The 17,280-nt window shown below is 37.1% G+C and overlaps 1 protein-coding gene and 1 long non-coding RNA gene across 2 annotated transcripts in view; one reads left to right on the forward strand and one right to left on the reverse strand.

Annotated features, from left to right (window-relative positions):
- The window catches only part of LOC132157207 (uncharacterized), a 212,484-nt gene that overhangs the window by 87,556 nt on the left and 107,648 nt on the right, over positions 1–17,280 (forward strand). The gene's annotated exons all lie outside the window — the stretch shown is intronic.
- On the reverse strand, positions 823–10,016 carry gabrg1 (gamma-aminobutyric acid type A receptor subunit gamma1). Its single transcript, XM_059566423.1, has 9 exons — positions 9,604–10,016; positions 7,461–7,625; positions 5,728–5,791; positions 5,323–5,543; positions 4,964–5,046; positions 4,369–4,506; positions 4,005–4,157; positions 3,652–3,851; positions 823–2,884 (listed from the first exon to the last, which is right to left on the reverse strand). Exons 1-9 carry the CDS (start codon positions 9,672–9,674, stop codon positions 2,609–2,611), a joined length of 1,371 nt encoding a protein of 456 aa, XP_059422406.1. The 5' UTR covers positions 9,675–10,016; the 3' UTR covers positions 823–2,608.

Consider the following 17,280-nt stretch of genomic DNA (forward strand, 5'->3'; position numbering starts at 1 on the left):
AGCAACAATTTGAAGTTAAAAACATCTCAATAGATTATTATTTTTTTTTTTTACAAACATACATCTTTTCAATTATAAAATATTAAATGGTGGACTGAAGATTACTTGTGATGATTTCATTAGTTGTTTAGACTCACATTCTATCAGCACCCATTCACTAATGTAATGCTAAATTTCTCCAAATCTGTTTTGAAGAAACAAACTCATCTACTGTAAATCTAGGATGGCCTACGGTGAATAAATTCTCAACATATTTTCATTTTTGCTTTAATAGTTAACCCAAAAATGAAAAGATTGTCATCATTTATTCCCCCTTATGTTATTCTGTATGAATTTCATTGTTCAATAGAACACACAAAGAAACATTTATGGAATGTATTGAATTCCTCCTTTTGTTTTACAGATGAATGAAATTCATACAGACACATGGCGACACATACAGAGGGTGAGTAAAAGATGTCATCATTTTCTTTTTTGACTGAACTATCCCTTTAAATGTTTGGTTTTGTAGATGTATAATGACTGAAGTATTAATTCATGTGGTCCCTAAGATTGAGTAACTCATCTTATATCCCTCATTCATGTGTGAAATAACAATTAAGAGCCATAAATTAATGAAATTTAATTTATGTGTATGGAAATGCTGTTGCTCATTCACTTGTGGCAATAATTATAAAACTAATTGTGATATTAACAAAGCATTATTATAAGAATAACCGCCTGAGGGAAAATGTATTTATCCTTTTTATCCAGCGTTTTGGGATTTTGATAAGATGCGAGATCAACAGAGTTTGAAAGAGCGTAGAATGTTATACATTTTTTGCAGGCACTGTTTTATTACTCACAGTGTTCAGAGCTACAAAAACATATGAACACGTTAAAAGCATGAAGGTTAGCACTTACAGAAGACATGACGACAGAACGAGTGGAGAACTGAGCGAAGAGATGTAAAGTGAGGGACGGAGTCTGCTTTGAATACACACTTATGTACAGACACACATGCACACGCTCACACAGATACATGAAGGTCACTGATCTGTATTATTAAAGGTCTGAAACAGATGCTGTTTAATAGATATATCGAAAGATAATCTATTTATATTTTTGCATATAAACATTATGACAAGAATATTTTTATTTAGTTGTTGCATGAGTCTGAAACTGTGAGGCTGTCATAAAAAAAAAGATAACAGTACAGAATATATTAAGCTACAGGGCACAACACAGTACATGACAGATGTTCAGAAAGGGAGACAACAGAGCAGTCTATGATCAAGATAACACCCAGCAAAAGACAAACCACATGGAAGCATGAAATAAAACAAGCAACAGCTGAAAGAACAACAGGAGATTGAGAAAAACACTTGTACATTTGGTGTAAAGATGTTTAGAGTCGGGTCAAGACATGGCACTCTTGCTCACACGCTCGGTTTCATCTGTTTCTCAAATCAAATAGGATTCTGAGATCAGATTTAACCTAATGTAAGGCAAATACATATTAAATGGCCTTTTGATTTAGACGATTAACAATATAGAAGGCATCCATCCGTTTTGAGACTGTGTGCGACAGCACTGTCTAGAGCTCTTCTGCTGAAGAAAGTCCATCAGACCCGTTTCCAAATATGGTTTGATTAGCCGTAGGAGCTCAGATGAGTCATGCAATTACACTGACAAAAATCTAGCCATTCGCAAGAAGAGACAAAATGCTGTCTTGAATACAGAAGAGAGTAATGAACAATTTGTACTAAAGGACATTGGACATTTGTGAATTGTAAAGGCTGCTCTATTCCTTTTGTTTGATATATAAAAAATTACATGTGAACCATTTTATGTTGGGCACACTGGCATTTCATTGTGTCATCTATTGCAGAGACAGCTTATTAGTTCAAGTCAAGAACATTTCACAGTATCATTATTGGCTAATTCCAAGTAAATGGCTTCTGGGTAATTCTTAAGCTGAACAAAAATCTAGTCATGTAACCTTCAGGTATCTATGCTTTGGTTTGTTAAGTACATGACTGAATGCAGGTAATTCACACAGAAATGTAGCTATTTTAAGTTTGAAATAAAAACATTCAGAGAGATTAATATGTAAATACTCGTTTTCTGACATGTAGCTTGCTGTTTTCTTTTATCTCTGAAAATTAGTATCAGAAGCAACTAATATATCTAGTTCTCCTTCCAAATAATAATATTTTGCTTCAGCCAGAGAGATACTAACCTGAAGGTTTATCATAGTTGCAATAGTGATGATAACATGATGCTAATATTGCAGTTCAAAAAATGCAGGTGGTTTGGTGTTTTTAAGAGATCCTTTTAAACTAGGCAACTGATGGCCTTTGTAAATGATGAAAAACCAAACATTTCCTTCTCAGAGATCGCTGGTAATTCAGTTGGCATCGATGCAGAATCACAGTAATTGTCCTTCTAAGATTCAGATCCTTCAATAAATTAAATACCAGGTACAAATTAAAGATACATTAAGTACTAATTCATCCAAACCAAGCCTCACACATCCCCTTCTCTCAAAGGTTTATGCTGACAGGTTTAGCAGATGGAGAATTTACAGATGATTTGCAAATATTACTAGAAACGAGTCCCAACATCTTTAAAGATACAGATATCCAATCCAGTAGACAAGGTTGAAGAGACCAAAGGCAGTTGGGAAGAATATTCGGGAGTAGGAGTCGATTTTGGAGACGTGGACATGCATTCTGTTCTCACGCCAAGCTCCGGAGCGACAATCATCAAAGCAGCAGAAGAAACTGGCGCAGTCTTTTCCGTCCAGACATTCATACGCATAATCGTCATCCTCGTGGTAGGGAGCAATATTGTTCATCTGCAGCAGAGATGTCCCTGGTCTGATGTTAACCATGCTGGGTTTCTACACAGAGGAACAGCAAGGTCACTACCGCTTCATTGCTAAAACAGAGTGCAGTACAATAGCAAATGCCAGAGCTGCTGCACAGCACACTCAATTAACCGCACACAAAAGTACAATGTGGCCTATTCTAAAGTGAGCTGTGAATAAGTAAGTAAGCTTTGCAGTAAGCAAATAAATTTGACATATCAATGATCAGCTAGGTGCTTAAGCAATATAAAGCTTAAAAAATTTGTCAATATTTTATCATCCTCATGTGACTATATTATTTATTACATATATTTTTGAAGATTTCCAGGCCCTTTTTTTAATATAATGAAAGTAAATAGCAAAAACGCAATGCAGGTGTCAGAAAAGTGGTTGATATGATAGCTTTGTTTTAGAAGCAGACCAGAATTATGTGGTAATTCACAGAAAACCCTGTCATTTGAGCTTTGCTAAGCATGTAGAAGTAGCTTTTGAATGGGATCTTTGGTTCATCTAATTCTCTTAAGTGCCCTCTATGATTTGCTTATGAATCACATAGATTCAGTCTCTTCACAAACCTAGTATGTAACACAAGTCACATGGACCACCTTTTATGATATTTTATGGTGTATTTGTTCCTTTTAGAAGCATAAAAGTGCTGATTATCCAACAGAGCACAGCATTTCTTATTTTGCTTTCCACAGAAAGTTAGACACTTTTTCAATGATGTGAATCTGAGTAAATGAAAGAATCTTCTTTTTTAGGAGAACTGGCCTTTAAATAACAGAATGAAGTCCATTCACCTGCGCATGGCTTGATTTGGTCTTCTTGTTCTGTCGATTGCTTGTGAAATAATGCAGGGTCCCATATTCCATGAGAGCAGCAAAGGTGAAGATGAAGCAGACAGACACAAACAGATCCATGGCTGTCACGTACGACACCTTTGGCAAGGACTTCCTCGATATGGTGCTTAGGGTTGTCATGGTGAGCACAGTTGTGATACCTAAGCCAATCAAGATGCACAGTAATTGAGTACCCCCACTGAAGCATTTCCTCGTAATTATCACATGCTCTTCTGTAATGCATTCACATAATATAATGAAATGCTATTGTTGTTCCTATTGATTTGTATTAATTCTGAAGCTTTTTAAATGACCTAAAGATGTTCTGGCAGGCACAGCATCCTTGTTAATCCAGAAAGAGACCCAGGACAAAACCACAATCATGCTGCACGGGATGTAGGTCTGGATGGTGAAGTAGCCCATTCTCCGGCTCAGGTCAAAAAAAATGGTCATAACCACATATTCCCCTATTAATACAAGACATCAAGGCATTTTAGACACTTTTTGGACAGCAATTAAGCAACTAAATAATCAAAATCCTTAAACTTATGCATTAACTTATTATAAATTATCTAGCTCATGTAATATAGCCTAAGTTATTGTTGTTGTTATTAGTAGTAATTACTGAAATTATTGTTATTTTTTTATTATTCATTGTGTATGTGTTTTTTTTCATACCAGACTGAGTGTGTGCCACATCAGAAGTGTTCCGTAGACCCACAAAGGCAAACTGGTAAAGCCTCCAGTATCGTTGGTCAGCAACCTCAACCGAACGACGCTGCCATCTATACTGGATCTCATTCTTTGGATACCCATCTGCAAATGGGGAAAAAATCACATTCACCAGATCACACGTGACCTTTCATTTTGATATGTAAATAAGAAGTTACGGTGATGGTAGAATGGCACTGAGGCTTCACACAGCAGCACTCTGTTAGACTGAAGCGCAGCATGCCCTTCCCGTGCCTACAGAGGATGATGATACATGAGAAGCTGAGGCATGATGCTAATTACGGATGGAGGGGTCACACAGACTGAGAAGAGGAGAGAGGGGATGGAGAGAGAGCTGAAGAAGGATGATGCCTGTCCTCACTCATTGCAAGGATAGAGGACGGTAGTTGGTGCAGACCTTCTGCAATGTTAAGGTTTGGTTTGCCAATATTGGCAATGCATGGTTGGCTGACAGATGCAATGTATGGGGATCGGCTGCCCGGCAGCGTTTAGGACAGGACTGAGGCTGAGTGACAGATTGACATAAGAATTAAACACCTACAGCTTGAAAACTCCAGAGGGCACGAATGTTCATCCATGGGAAAGTTATGCAGCTTAAGGTAGCATTCCGCATTAATAGTCAACCTAACAAAAAGAATCATAGACAATAGCAAAACAAACAAAAAATGTTGATTGTGACATTTAAGAGGTAGTGCTTTTGTGCAGGCTTTGATATTTGTACTATGAACACTCCCAGTCTGATTTAACAGTCCCTGACATAAATAAATGTGAATCAGATGTAATGGCTTAAACATGTGCTGCAACAGACAGAGGGTGTCATTTGGTACGAAAGCAAATGCAGGAATACGAGGACATGTCATTTTGTCGTACAAACATTCACTTTGCTCTTATTGGACATACCTTAGAGTATACATCACTCTTCCATTGCTCCAGAGCCGCAGAAGACGATTGGGTGTCGTGATCCAGTGGGCGTCAGATTTGCGTGAGTTGCGGAAAAAGGTGTCAGGGATCCAGATCTTTCCGACCATGTTGCTGTTGAGCATGAGGAGTTTCATTGAGCTGTTGAATTTGAGTCTGCTGTCGTACCACGTCTGAGCAAAGAAGATGTCTATGGTGTACTCCTAAAAAAACACCAGTCAATGAGAGGTCTAGCTGTGAAAACCTTATGGTTGCTTTTGTAACTAGTATTATGTGGCTATTGGTTGTGACAGAGGATATGATAGTCGTGAAATGGATCTAAACTGTTGCTTAGAGTGTTTTATTTACAGCTCTGAAATGAATGTGTTATTGTACATTTCTGCTCACCATATTGATGGGATCTACTGGACCTATGCTGTTCACATACACTGCCGTCTCAATCACAGTCGGTCTTACTAGAATATAATTTGAAATATTCAAATATTCATTCATTATTCAGAACAATCAAATAAAAATAAAAATAAATACATATAAATCACAGTTATAATTTCAAAACAATACAATAACAGTAAGTGATTTAATAAAAATGTATATTATATACAGCCTGTATTTAGCATCCATTTCAGAAAAGGTTGATGTTCTGTTATATCCATAAAATCAAAACTGACCATAGTTAATCAATGCACATTTTTCATGTTATAGGAAAAAAATGGGAAATATGGGAGTATTCTCAGAATTCCTAGTTTAAATTTTGCAATTCTGACATTTTTCTAAGTTTGCATTTTATAATTCTTTTTTTTCCACCATGAAATAAAAAAGGTAATTAAGACTTTTTATCTCACAATTTGGCTTTTTCTTTTCAGAATTGCGAATTTATATTTCATAGTAGCAAGTTTCTATATCTCACATAATTCTGTGACAGAAATGGGCTTCCACAGAAAAATGTGAAGAGTTTATTTGCAAAAACAGAACAACTAAATTTACAACTAAATGTTTTTAATCAACGTTTTTTTTTTTGTCATCATGTTTTCATTGTGTTTTATTGTGATAGTTAGCTGTATTTTTTGTAATTTTTACTTAATCAAAATAACCCAAATGCAGTTTGATTAATTGGAATGCACAATGAAAACACATGATTTTTGAAAATTTTTCAAAACGTACTCATCATGTGTTTCCATAAGCTTTAATCATTTATTAACTTATTATTCATCTTTTTCCTTTCTCTTTCTGCATCACTTAGTGTGGACTATTGAATAATGTTAACCAATTGCCAATTACAAAACCAATAGCCAGCTATTTTTACTAAACTCACAGTAACATTCAGTTTTGCTTCTTCCTGGTATGTAACCATCCAATCATTTCCCAACCAGTACATACAATCAAATTTTCTCACTGAGTATCCTGTATCACTCAGAAATCCATCTCATTACAGAAGTGAACTGCGCTGCAAACCAATTCATGTTTCCCATAACAACTACACAAATTAATCAAAGCTGCCTCAATCCTCACCCTTGCGGTTTCAAAAATATTCCTGTCGCAGGAAATCCAGCCACAGAGATGTGACAAATTACAAAAACTCGGCAAGTTGACCTATAAATCCCTCAGCACTTGCTCTGCGATCTGATTAAATGAGTACTGCTCATACTTACACTCTCTCCCTCTATCTCAGACACATGAAACAGATAAAGAAGGAAGATCAATAATGATTTGGGTCTATTGTACCCGAACACTACTGAGATAAATCCTCTTAAATAACTGAACTCCAGTCAGCTGTGTCACTTCCAGAACACTGATGTACTGAGAATAAAGTGACCTGGCGTAGAGAAAAACATCAGCAAAATCCTAAAGCCTAGCACCTTTTTTTAACACTGCAATAATGCTGATGGTAAAGTAAAAATGATGATTACAGAGAAACTCTGAATTGCTTGGAGGGTTTAATTGTCACAGTGTGTTCCTCTTCATGTGGCTTCATAATAATGATGGCATTATCTTATAATTATTAACTTATTTCAGTTACACACTGTGTTTGAGGATCATAAACAACCCTAGACAGGATCTGTAAGCAATTTTGTGTGCCCAGATACTGGATGTAAACATTCAACCTTTTCAAAAAATTGGACTTGCCTCCAATATCTGGTCTTAGTTTGTTGTCATAACCTTGGAGTAATTTGTTAAGGATAAGGGTGACGTCACTCTCGTAGACCTTTGGTGATAAAACCCAAGTTTTATTTATGGGGACATCCTCGTAATCTTCCTCCTCTGCTTTGCTCGGGCCAAATGCCATGCTGTCATAAAAACAGAAACACACAGAGGCAATATGAATAGACAGACAGCAGCAAGGTAAATAACAGAGCAATATTAGGATTAAAATTGAGAGTAGTTAAAAGAGGAGTCGGTTTATATTAGGAGCCTAATATTAGGATTAAAATTGAGAGTAGTTAAAAGAGGAGTCGGTTTATATTAGGAGCCTATACTCTAAAGAGCGAGCGACTGGTTTAGAAAGCTCAATTTGACAGACAGAGGGAGAAAGAGAGAATGCATATGATGAGTTTCACAGGAAGAACAGATAGAAGAAGTCATCAGTGACTGTAAATGTATGGGCCGCCATGACAGCAGGAGAGAGGAGTCTTTTAAATGAGTGCAGTGCAGGAAATACAAAGAGGAGGTTCTAATAAAAGAATGCAGTGATTAATGGAGATGTGTTCTGGCAGTGGAGGGTGGGAACAGCTGAAGGTGAGGGGTTTAAATTATCACCCGCAACTCCCTTTAGTACTCGCTCCCTTGCAGTATATGGTGTAAAAGCTCCGAAAATTATTCTCTGGAGCATTATCTATAGGAAAAGACATATTTGGTATCCCTTCTAACTGAAATGTGCACCATTCCCACACTGTCTAGTCACCTCTGATGTCACAACTTTTGCTTTGAAGAAATGAAGGTGACGCGCATTGAAGCTGCTAATAGCTCTTGGGTAATTAACAAAATATACAAAACAAGATTCGGTTCTACTTTATATTAGGTGTCTTTAGCCACTATGTACTACATTTGTCAGGTACAGTGTATTTAATATATTCATTCTACTTGGCAAAACACGTTTGCTGTTATTGAGATGAGATGTGGTTAAAGGTGGATTAAAGGGTGAGCAGTATAATTATAGATCTTAATTAATTAAAGATGTAATTGCTGCAGGTATTTTTGAGTGAATTGTATCAAATTATTAATTTAAATGTTAGGTCCCAAGATTCAAATCTATTTAATGTCTGTTATTTTGCGGAGTAGACACAGCAAAATTATATTTGCTCTATTAATGAAGTGTACTGTACTGTCATTCATTTAGATGTGATACAATAAAACATTAAAAATGTAACTTAAAAAAAAAGTACCCAGACAGACCGATAAATGTGATTATATATTTGAGTTTTGTCTCTAAACCAGAAATCTAAATGTACATTCCCACACATATGCAAATAATGAAAGACAGAAAAATCAATATGAGGCATCCCTGTGGATGAGACCCAGGTGGGTGGAGAGAATGTAGGTTATTGATCCCCGTAGGCACAGCGCTGAGTGGTTGAAAAGCCGGCTGTCAATGGAAAATGCAGACAGATTTTTTACTCAGATACTAAATATGCAGTTGATATTGTCTGGACACAACAGTAGCCTCTGAATGACCTTTGTGGGCCTCAGAGCCAAGTGAATACACAGAAGACAAACAAATGCCTGAATAAGAGGGGGAAAAGTGTTTTTGGAATGAAATTGTGAAATTGTGAAATACACTTTTAATCTGATTCTGTAATATATATATATATATATATATATACATACATACATTCTAATAGTGTGTAGATGTAGTTCTGGTGCTGCTTGATGAATTGTAGCTGATTGCTGGCTAAAGTATCCTCAAGGTTGTTTGTTTGTAGACTGTCATTGCACGTCCACGCTAAAAAGACAACACGACATTAACACTAATGCCTTGAGCAAAACTGTCATTTACAATCTGTATTATTATCTCAAATGTTATCTCAAGTGTACAGACAGCAGCACGTGTCGTGGTTGACGGTTATAGGTGGTAGTGTTTAGGCTGATAAATTTGATGTGCTAAAAGTAAATCGTTCTGCAGCACTTCGCGTTACAGAATCACGCCAGCGGTTTCGCGTCGTGTGGACTAACAGACTGTCCAAGTGTGTGTTTCAGTCAAGGGTTATTTTAGTAGTCACATTGATTGCACTCCTTGTTTCTTTTGCCCCATGTGAAGCGAAAACTTACCAGACTCCAAGCAGACCCGGCAACAGCCAAACCAGCGTCTCTTTTCTCCGGCGGCGATGCAGCAGAACCATCGTGTGAACTCTCGGTTTATAACCAAACGATCTCCGAGATGAATTAGAGCTTAAAGACGATCAAACCTTTGAGAGGTTTAAGCGATTCTTAACACGGTGTTAGAAAGCGTCAGCTTATGCAGTCAGTTGCTGTCTAGACAAATGCACATCGCTTGAGCCCACAGTCTGTGTGTCAGGCAGCAGAGGCGGTGTGGATGTGAATGCGGGATTTCGCTGATTGCGGCACCGCTGCGTTCATGTAGAGATCTGCTGAGTGAGACGCTCTCGATGTTCCGGGAATTATTAGAAACCGCCTGTGGAAAAAGAACTGACTGCTCTACTTCAGAGACATTACATCAAGCTGTGATTTATGAGACCTTTACTTAGTTTTGCTGTTGTTTGGGATTAATAAAAGGACAAATGCGACAATTTCTTGACAATGACGTTGCACCAAGATGTGTAAAGTAGCATACTGTGACCAAACCTAACCCTAGAATGTATAAAGAAGATCAAATTGATCTCATGTTATGTTGTTTATGATGGTGTATATGGATGAGCTTTTTAAAAGAATATCTACCAGAATTTCCTTTCAGTCTCGTTTAACCAAATTTGTTGTGTATCGCCCTGCAGGGCCGATTCTAGACAAAATTCATTTTGGAGCCTACCCCTCAACCTTTTTATTTATAGAATTAGCATTTTTACTTATACAGTGTAACGACTGGGTGAAGGAGTGGCAGGAAGCAAGTGCGAGATTAATGAGATTTAATGAAGACAATGAAACAATACAATACTGAGACACAAATAACGCTGGGAGGAATGCACAGTCCAAGATGGTGGTGATGAATGATGAATCCGGAAGGCGGAGGTGAGTTGGCAGCAGGAGAGGGTGACACAGGGGAAGCGAGCTGAAGGTAAGTGGTGTTGCTTGGTGGTGGGTTGCATAGAGTGGACGGGGTTCCGGGGAGACACGGACATCCAACGCAGAAACACACAAGAAAGCAAACCATAGGTCACAAACATGAAACAAAGCTCTCATGAACACGCTAGACAAGCCAATATATAGGCTAGACAAGCCTCCAGCTCTGCCTCCCTCCCAGACGAGCTCAATCACTTTTATGCTAGTTTTGATCAAAATAATAAGGAGATCTCACTCAAAGCTGAGCATCAACCCAGTGAACTGCCTCTCACACTCTCCACATCAGATGTTTACTCCACTCTGCGTAAAGTGAATGGACGGAAAGCAGCTGGCCCTGACAGAATACCTGGTCGTGTGCTTAAAGCCTGTCCAGAGCAGCTGGCTGAGGTCTTCATGGACATTTTCAATCTGTCCCTGGCCCAAACAACGGTCCCCACTTGCTTCAAAACCTCCACCATCGTGCCTGTACCGAAGCACTCCACTGCCTCGGTCCCTAACGACTTCCGTCCTGTTGCACTCACCCCCATCATTGCCAAGTGCTTTAAGAAACTGTCTCCCGGCTACATTAGTCCCATTCCAATTTGCCTATTGCAACAATAGGTCAACAGAGGACGCCATCTCAACGGCACTTCACTCTGCCCTCACCCACCTGGACAGTCAGAACACACATGTGAGATTGCTGTTCATAGATTTCAGTTCTGCATTTAATACGGTAATCCCCTCCAAGCTCAGTCATCTTGGAATCAGCACACCCATCTGCAACTGGATTCTAGATTTTCTGACTAACAGACCTCAGTCTGTTAAGTTAGATAACCTCTCCTCCTCCATCATCACCCTGAACACTGGAGTGCCCCAAGGCTGCGTACTTAGCCCTCTCCTGTACTCCCTATTCACCCATGACTGTGTTCCTTTTTATGGCTCCGACACCATAATCAAATTTGCAGATGACACCACGGTGGTAGGTCTGATCAAGGATGACGATGAGTCAGCCTACAGGGATGAGGTGCAGCACCTGGCTGTGTGGTGTGCCACCAACAACCTGGAACTAAACACCCAGAAGACTAAGGAGATCATTGTGGACTTCAGGCGGACTAGGAATCATGCACACACACCCATCTACATCAACGGAGCTGTAGTGGAGCGTGTGTCGAGTTTTAAGTTCCTTGGCATCCACATCTCAGATGACCTCACCTGGTCCCTAAACACCTCCACCCTGGTCACAAAGGCACAGCAGCGCCTTTACTTCTTACGGAGCCTTAAGAAAGTTCACCTCAGTCCCAGGATCCTTGCTGAATTCTACCACTGTAAAATTGAGAGCATACTGCATACACAAACTGCATCTCAGTATGGTACAGCAATTAGCACTCCAATGGGTGGTGAAAACTGCTCAACGGATCACCGGCACCCAGTTAACTTCCGTCGACAACATTTATCAGAAGCGCTGTCTGGGAAGGGCAAGAAACATCATCAAGAATGCCTCTCATCCTAACCATGGACTTTTCACCCTCCTTCCATCCGGCAGGCGTTACAGGAGCCTACGCTCTCGAACTAGTAGGCTCAGGAAGAGCTTCTTCCCCGAGGCTGTGACACTGCTAACCTGCACCTGCTCTTTTACTGCACTGGTCACAGTACTTTACATACATTATTTGCACTATTCATATTTTGCACAGACTGCACATGGTTAAAGCTATTACACTATAAACTGTCTAAAGTTGTTACTGTACAAGCACAGTAAACTATTTCTACAAAAAATATCATTGCACTACTGTTTTTTTGCATATAATACATTGTTCAACAATACTTTTGCACACTCATCCAACTGTATTTATTACCACTGTTCACACATTCCTGCTATTCATAATGTATATATAATCCTTCATTGCTCTGTTCATAATGTACATACAATCCCTTCATTGCATTCATATTTATATTCTGTATATACTCTGATCAATATTGTATATAGCAACTCCACTGTACATTCTGTATATCATAGCTTTACTTACTCTGCACTTTTATGTATATAAAACACTATATTCTTGCACTTCTGGTTAGATGCTAACTGCATTACATTAGCTCTGTAGTTGTACTCTGCATAATGACAATAAAGTTGAATTTAATCTAATCTAATATAGGGATGAATAATGAATGACAGCTGTTGCTGATGACGATTAACAGAGACGCCCACAAACTAATCAGTGCTGATGCGTAACATACAGACTTCACCCACAAAGTGCAAAACCCAGAGATCACGGTTTACCAATCGTGACATACAGTACAAATATTAGGACACATTACTATTTTTAATGTTTTTAAAAGAAGTCTCTTATGCTCAACAAGACTGTATTTATTTGATCAAAAGTACAGAAGAAAAAAACAATAATATTGTGAAATATTATTACAATTTAAAATAATGTTTTTCTGTTTTACTAGCCTATACTTTAAAATATATTTCTGTGATGCAAAGCTGAATTGTCATCAGCCATTACTCCAGTCTAGTCAGATCAGTGTCAGATGATCCTACATAAATCATTCTAATATGCTGATTTATTATCAATGTTACAAACATAGCTTCATTTTATCACCAGATCTTCCAATAGCTAGCGCTGACCTTTTGCCATTATACAGGCTAATCTTAAAGATGGCAAACAGTCCCATTTTTCATTGGCTCAAGTTAAAAACTATAGATGTGAAACATTACATTACATTACCCTAAATGTTTTTTAATTTGAACAATGAAAATTTTTTCAGTGTTGTTGTTTTAATCATTTAATAATGTATGATAAAGTGAAAATATAAATATAGGCCTACAATGTGAGCTCGAGTGGCGTACTGTTGCTATAATCTTCTCAGGCTGACGAGATTTCTGTTTGCGAATATATTTGAAGCTTTTATGAAATTTTTTTGTGCAACTTTTTTGTTTGAGGGTTAGGTTTAGAGGGTAGAATTAGAAAGAAACGTTTTTACAGTATAAAAATCAATGTCTATGGAGTATCCTCATATAACACAAATATTCTTCATGTACAGTATGTGTGTGTGTGTGTGTGTGTGTGTGTGTGTGTGTGTATTTAACAATATTTTGAGAACAAATTTGTACCTAGAAGTGAGATAAATCTGACAAGACCTCATTTTGGGAATATCCTCACTAGTAAAAAAAAGAAGAAGAAAAAAAAATCTATACTTTTTATTTTTTATTTTATTTTTTATAATATTTTTATTTAATTTATTTTTTTCATTTTGTATTTTTTTTTTGGTTGTAGTATTTATATAAAAACAATGGATAAAAGTCTAAATGTTTCCATTTAGATTGATAGGTAAACATGCATACATGTGTGTTTTATGTGTTTAGGGCTGTGTCCAAAAGCTTAGGCAGCTGACTTGATCCCACTTTGCCTTATCAGACAGTTGCTTTGCAGGTAGCGTTTACAAACAAAGGTACCTCACGAAACTGATTTTGAATGGACTTCTGAGACAGCATGATGGTTTAATGATCTACTACAGCATAAAATAGAGAGTTTTTGTGATAACCCAGCAAACATTTATTTACTAAAATACAAATATCTCACCAAAGCAAACATTTAATTACTACAATTCTATTTTCTCACCAAAAATGACATCAAAAGTGGTAAAAGTTTGTCATTTTCTGACTGTTGACCACAACTTTCAGATGCCATCTTTATTTTATTAACTCAACTGTCAAAGGAAATCAAACACGCAGGATTGTGGGATATAACAGGCAGCAAAGGATACATATGCTCTTCAAAAAAATCAATCAAATGATGGTATTTCAGTAGACACGATCATTGGATGCAGACGTGCCTTGTTGCCATCTGACCTCCATATGCTACCTGCGTAAGCAGCATTTTTCAGCTTTCAGACGCAGCCTAGGAGTGCTTGTTCTTACAGCTCCGCTTTCCTCCTCCACCACACCTGTTTGTAATTTTCAAGTGTTCCTAGAGCTCTTAATGAGCTGGTGCAGGTGTGTTTGATTTTGCACGCAAATCTCCTTGTATATCGTGCAATGAACAAATGAACATGACTGATACAACGTGTGTATGATTAAATTCTTAGATGATTTCATTACAATGAAAATAAAGTTCAGAAAGATCAATCCAACTCAAAACCATTAAATCCTCAATGCCATTTTGACCCTCCAGGTACACACAGTATGGTGTACAATACATGGCAGATGAACACATTTCAAAGATTCAGACTTTTACAACACATAGCCATTGCAGCTCCATTTTAAGACACCTTTGCAATATTCATGGCCATATATGGCTTTGTGATCTGGAAGACATTTACCTCCTGATATATATAGGCTAGCTGGCTGTTCATTCAGCTTTATACTCCATTATTGTCAGCACCATGGAGAGCTCCACACAGCAAGAAGAACAGAAATAGACACTTTGTTGAGTCCTCATCCTCAAGACAGTTTCCTCTTCTCTTTTCCATCATTTCTTCAATTCTAAACCAAATAATAACATCATTCAAAATGTCATTCAAAAGTTCAAAATATCAGATGTGTATCAGAACATCACATGAATTCAGTTCATAGTAATATTCTTCAATAATGATATGTTGTGTATGTTTCGATTTATATTTGATTATACATTTCTCACAGAACATTTGAAATGCTGGAATGATTTGAGTATAAAAGCTAGTGCTCTGTTGCAGCCTCTCTTCATGATGAATACTTTGTATTCAGATGCTCTGACACAAATGAAAGGAATGGAAAAAATCTCTATTATTTTGTCAGCCATTAACATCGCAAGACAAAATGATGAGTACCTGAGACGTGCCCAAGATATTCTCTGCTGGACTACACACACACACACATTTTTATGACAGTATGATGAGGTCTTTAATGATGAGGTCACAATAACCTAATCAGGATTTTTAATGTTTGAAATTTTCATAAATCATCTGTGTAAATGAGTTTTTAGTTGTCCTTAGTGTAATCTACTTGGGGAAAAAAAACAAATATTTGTTTTAATACAATAATTATATTTTTCTGCTATTTATATATATATATATATATATATATATATATATATATATAATACACACTACTGCAGAGCAGAGAACAAACATTCAAGTTCTGTCACACGCTTTAAGCACCAAAGCCCTGTGCATGTCCCTTCTGTTGCCAGGCAACTCAACCAACTCTGTATTCATGCTTGGCTGGTTTCTCTGTAGAGGAATCCCAACCCCATTTCTCCCCGTTTTCCCCTATTTTTTATCTGCCATCTAGTAACCTTTTAACTCTGTCTTTTTTCCTTCTTCACCTTCTTCTTCTTCTTCTTCTTCTTCCTCTTCTTCTTCTTCTTCTTCTTCTTCTTTCAGCTCACACATGAACATGCATGCATAAACACGGGCACAGATGAATCTGATTTTCCGTCTGCTCCTATGATAACCTCCTATGCATTACACTACCAATTTCATAATGACTCATGACATGTTTTTAATGTCTGGTAGTTTTGTTACATCCTTTTGTCTTATTTATTTTTAGCTGAAACTTACTTTATTATTATTATTATTATTTTAGTTTTAGTAGCAATTTTTGTACTTTAGATTAAACTAGTCAAGACAACTCTACAGTTCTACATTTCAACATTTTTGTTTATGTTTTTTAAGTTTTTTTTTTTATATCACATATATTATTTAAAATACTTTTTTATTGTTTAGGTTAATGATTACAGGCTGTAAAGATTACAGTAAAGTACTGTAAGGAGAGCATATCCATGTGCTAAATAAAGTAATAACTATATTCCCATTCATTATATATATATATATATATATATATATATATATATATATATATATATATACACACACACACACACACACACAAATGTTTAAAAATAGAAATGTTGCCTTGGCAACTAACTGAAATTTGATATTATTTTATTTTATTTTAAATATAGAGAACAATGTTATAGCTAGGTACTGTTTAGAGAATATGTCCATGCGCTAAAGAAAACAATAGTGGCAATATATTCCCATTGACCGGCCATTAATTCCACCGAGTTGTTTGTTCTCTCTGATTGTTCATTTATAATAAGCGACAACAAATCAAATCTTAAAAGAAAAGTGCTGTGACATTGTCAGTCTGTTGGAGAGGAGGAATGCAATTAGGAAACAATGAAATACACTCATTAAACAAACAATTATAACTTGGAGCAGCAGCTCTGCATACATATCAGAGATGTTCAAACATTCTCAACACGTGCCAGAGGTGAAGTAAATACCACATTAGTTCCCTTTATTTGGAAGAATAAATTATTTTGTTTTGTTCTCATATTGTTTCTCTCTCATCCTGATGCACATTGTTAGCTGTGGAATTCATTGTAAACGTTAGGCAGTGTTTGTAAAGGCTTCAAATGGCTTCAGCCTGTTACCAGACATAAGCAAGCACACACTTGGTTGGATGCTCTGCCTCTGTGATCTTTCACATCTGATAAACCCTCACGACATCCTTACAGACGTCGCTTAAGGCAGAACGCTTTGTTAATGCCACCTGACAAGGAGTCTGCATCAGTTCCACCTTAAAAGGGGCCAGTAAATGAAATCCAGCTTAGTTTTTGAGTTTCCCCTCTGGTCAAGTTTCTGTTTGCTATGATTGTGCTCACAAGTGGACACATCTGTTCTGACAGATGCTTGTTTGTACCCAAAGATATGCTTTTCCAGAAGGTGCAAAGGAGTGAATGGATG

This window comes from Carassius carassius, chromosome 14 (genome assembly GCF_963082965.1).
Source record: "Carassius carassius chromosome 14, fCarCar2.1, whole genome shotgun sequence".
Classification (NCBI taxonomy): Eukaryota; Metazoa; Chordata; class Actinopteri; order Cypriniformes; family Cyprinidae; genus Carassius; species Carassius carassius.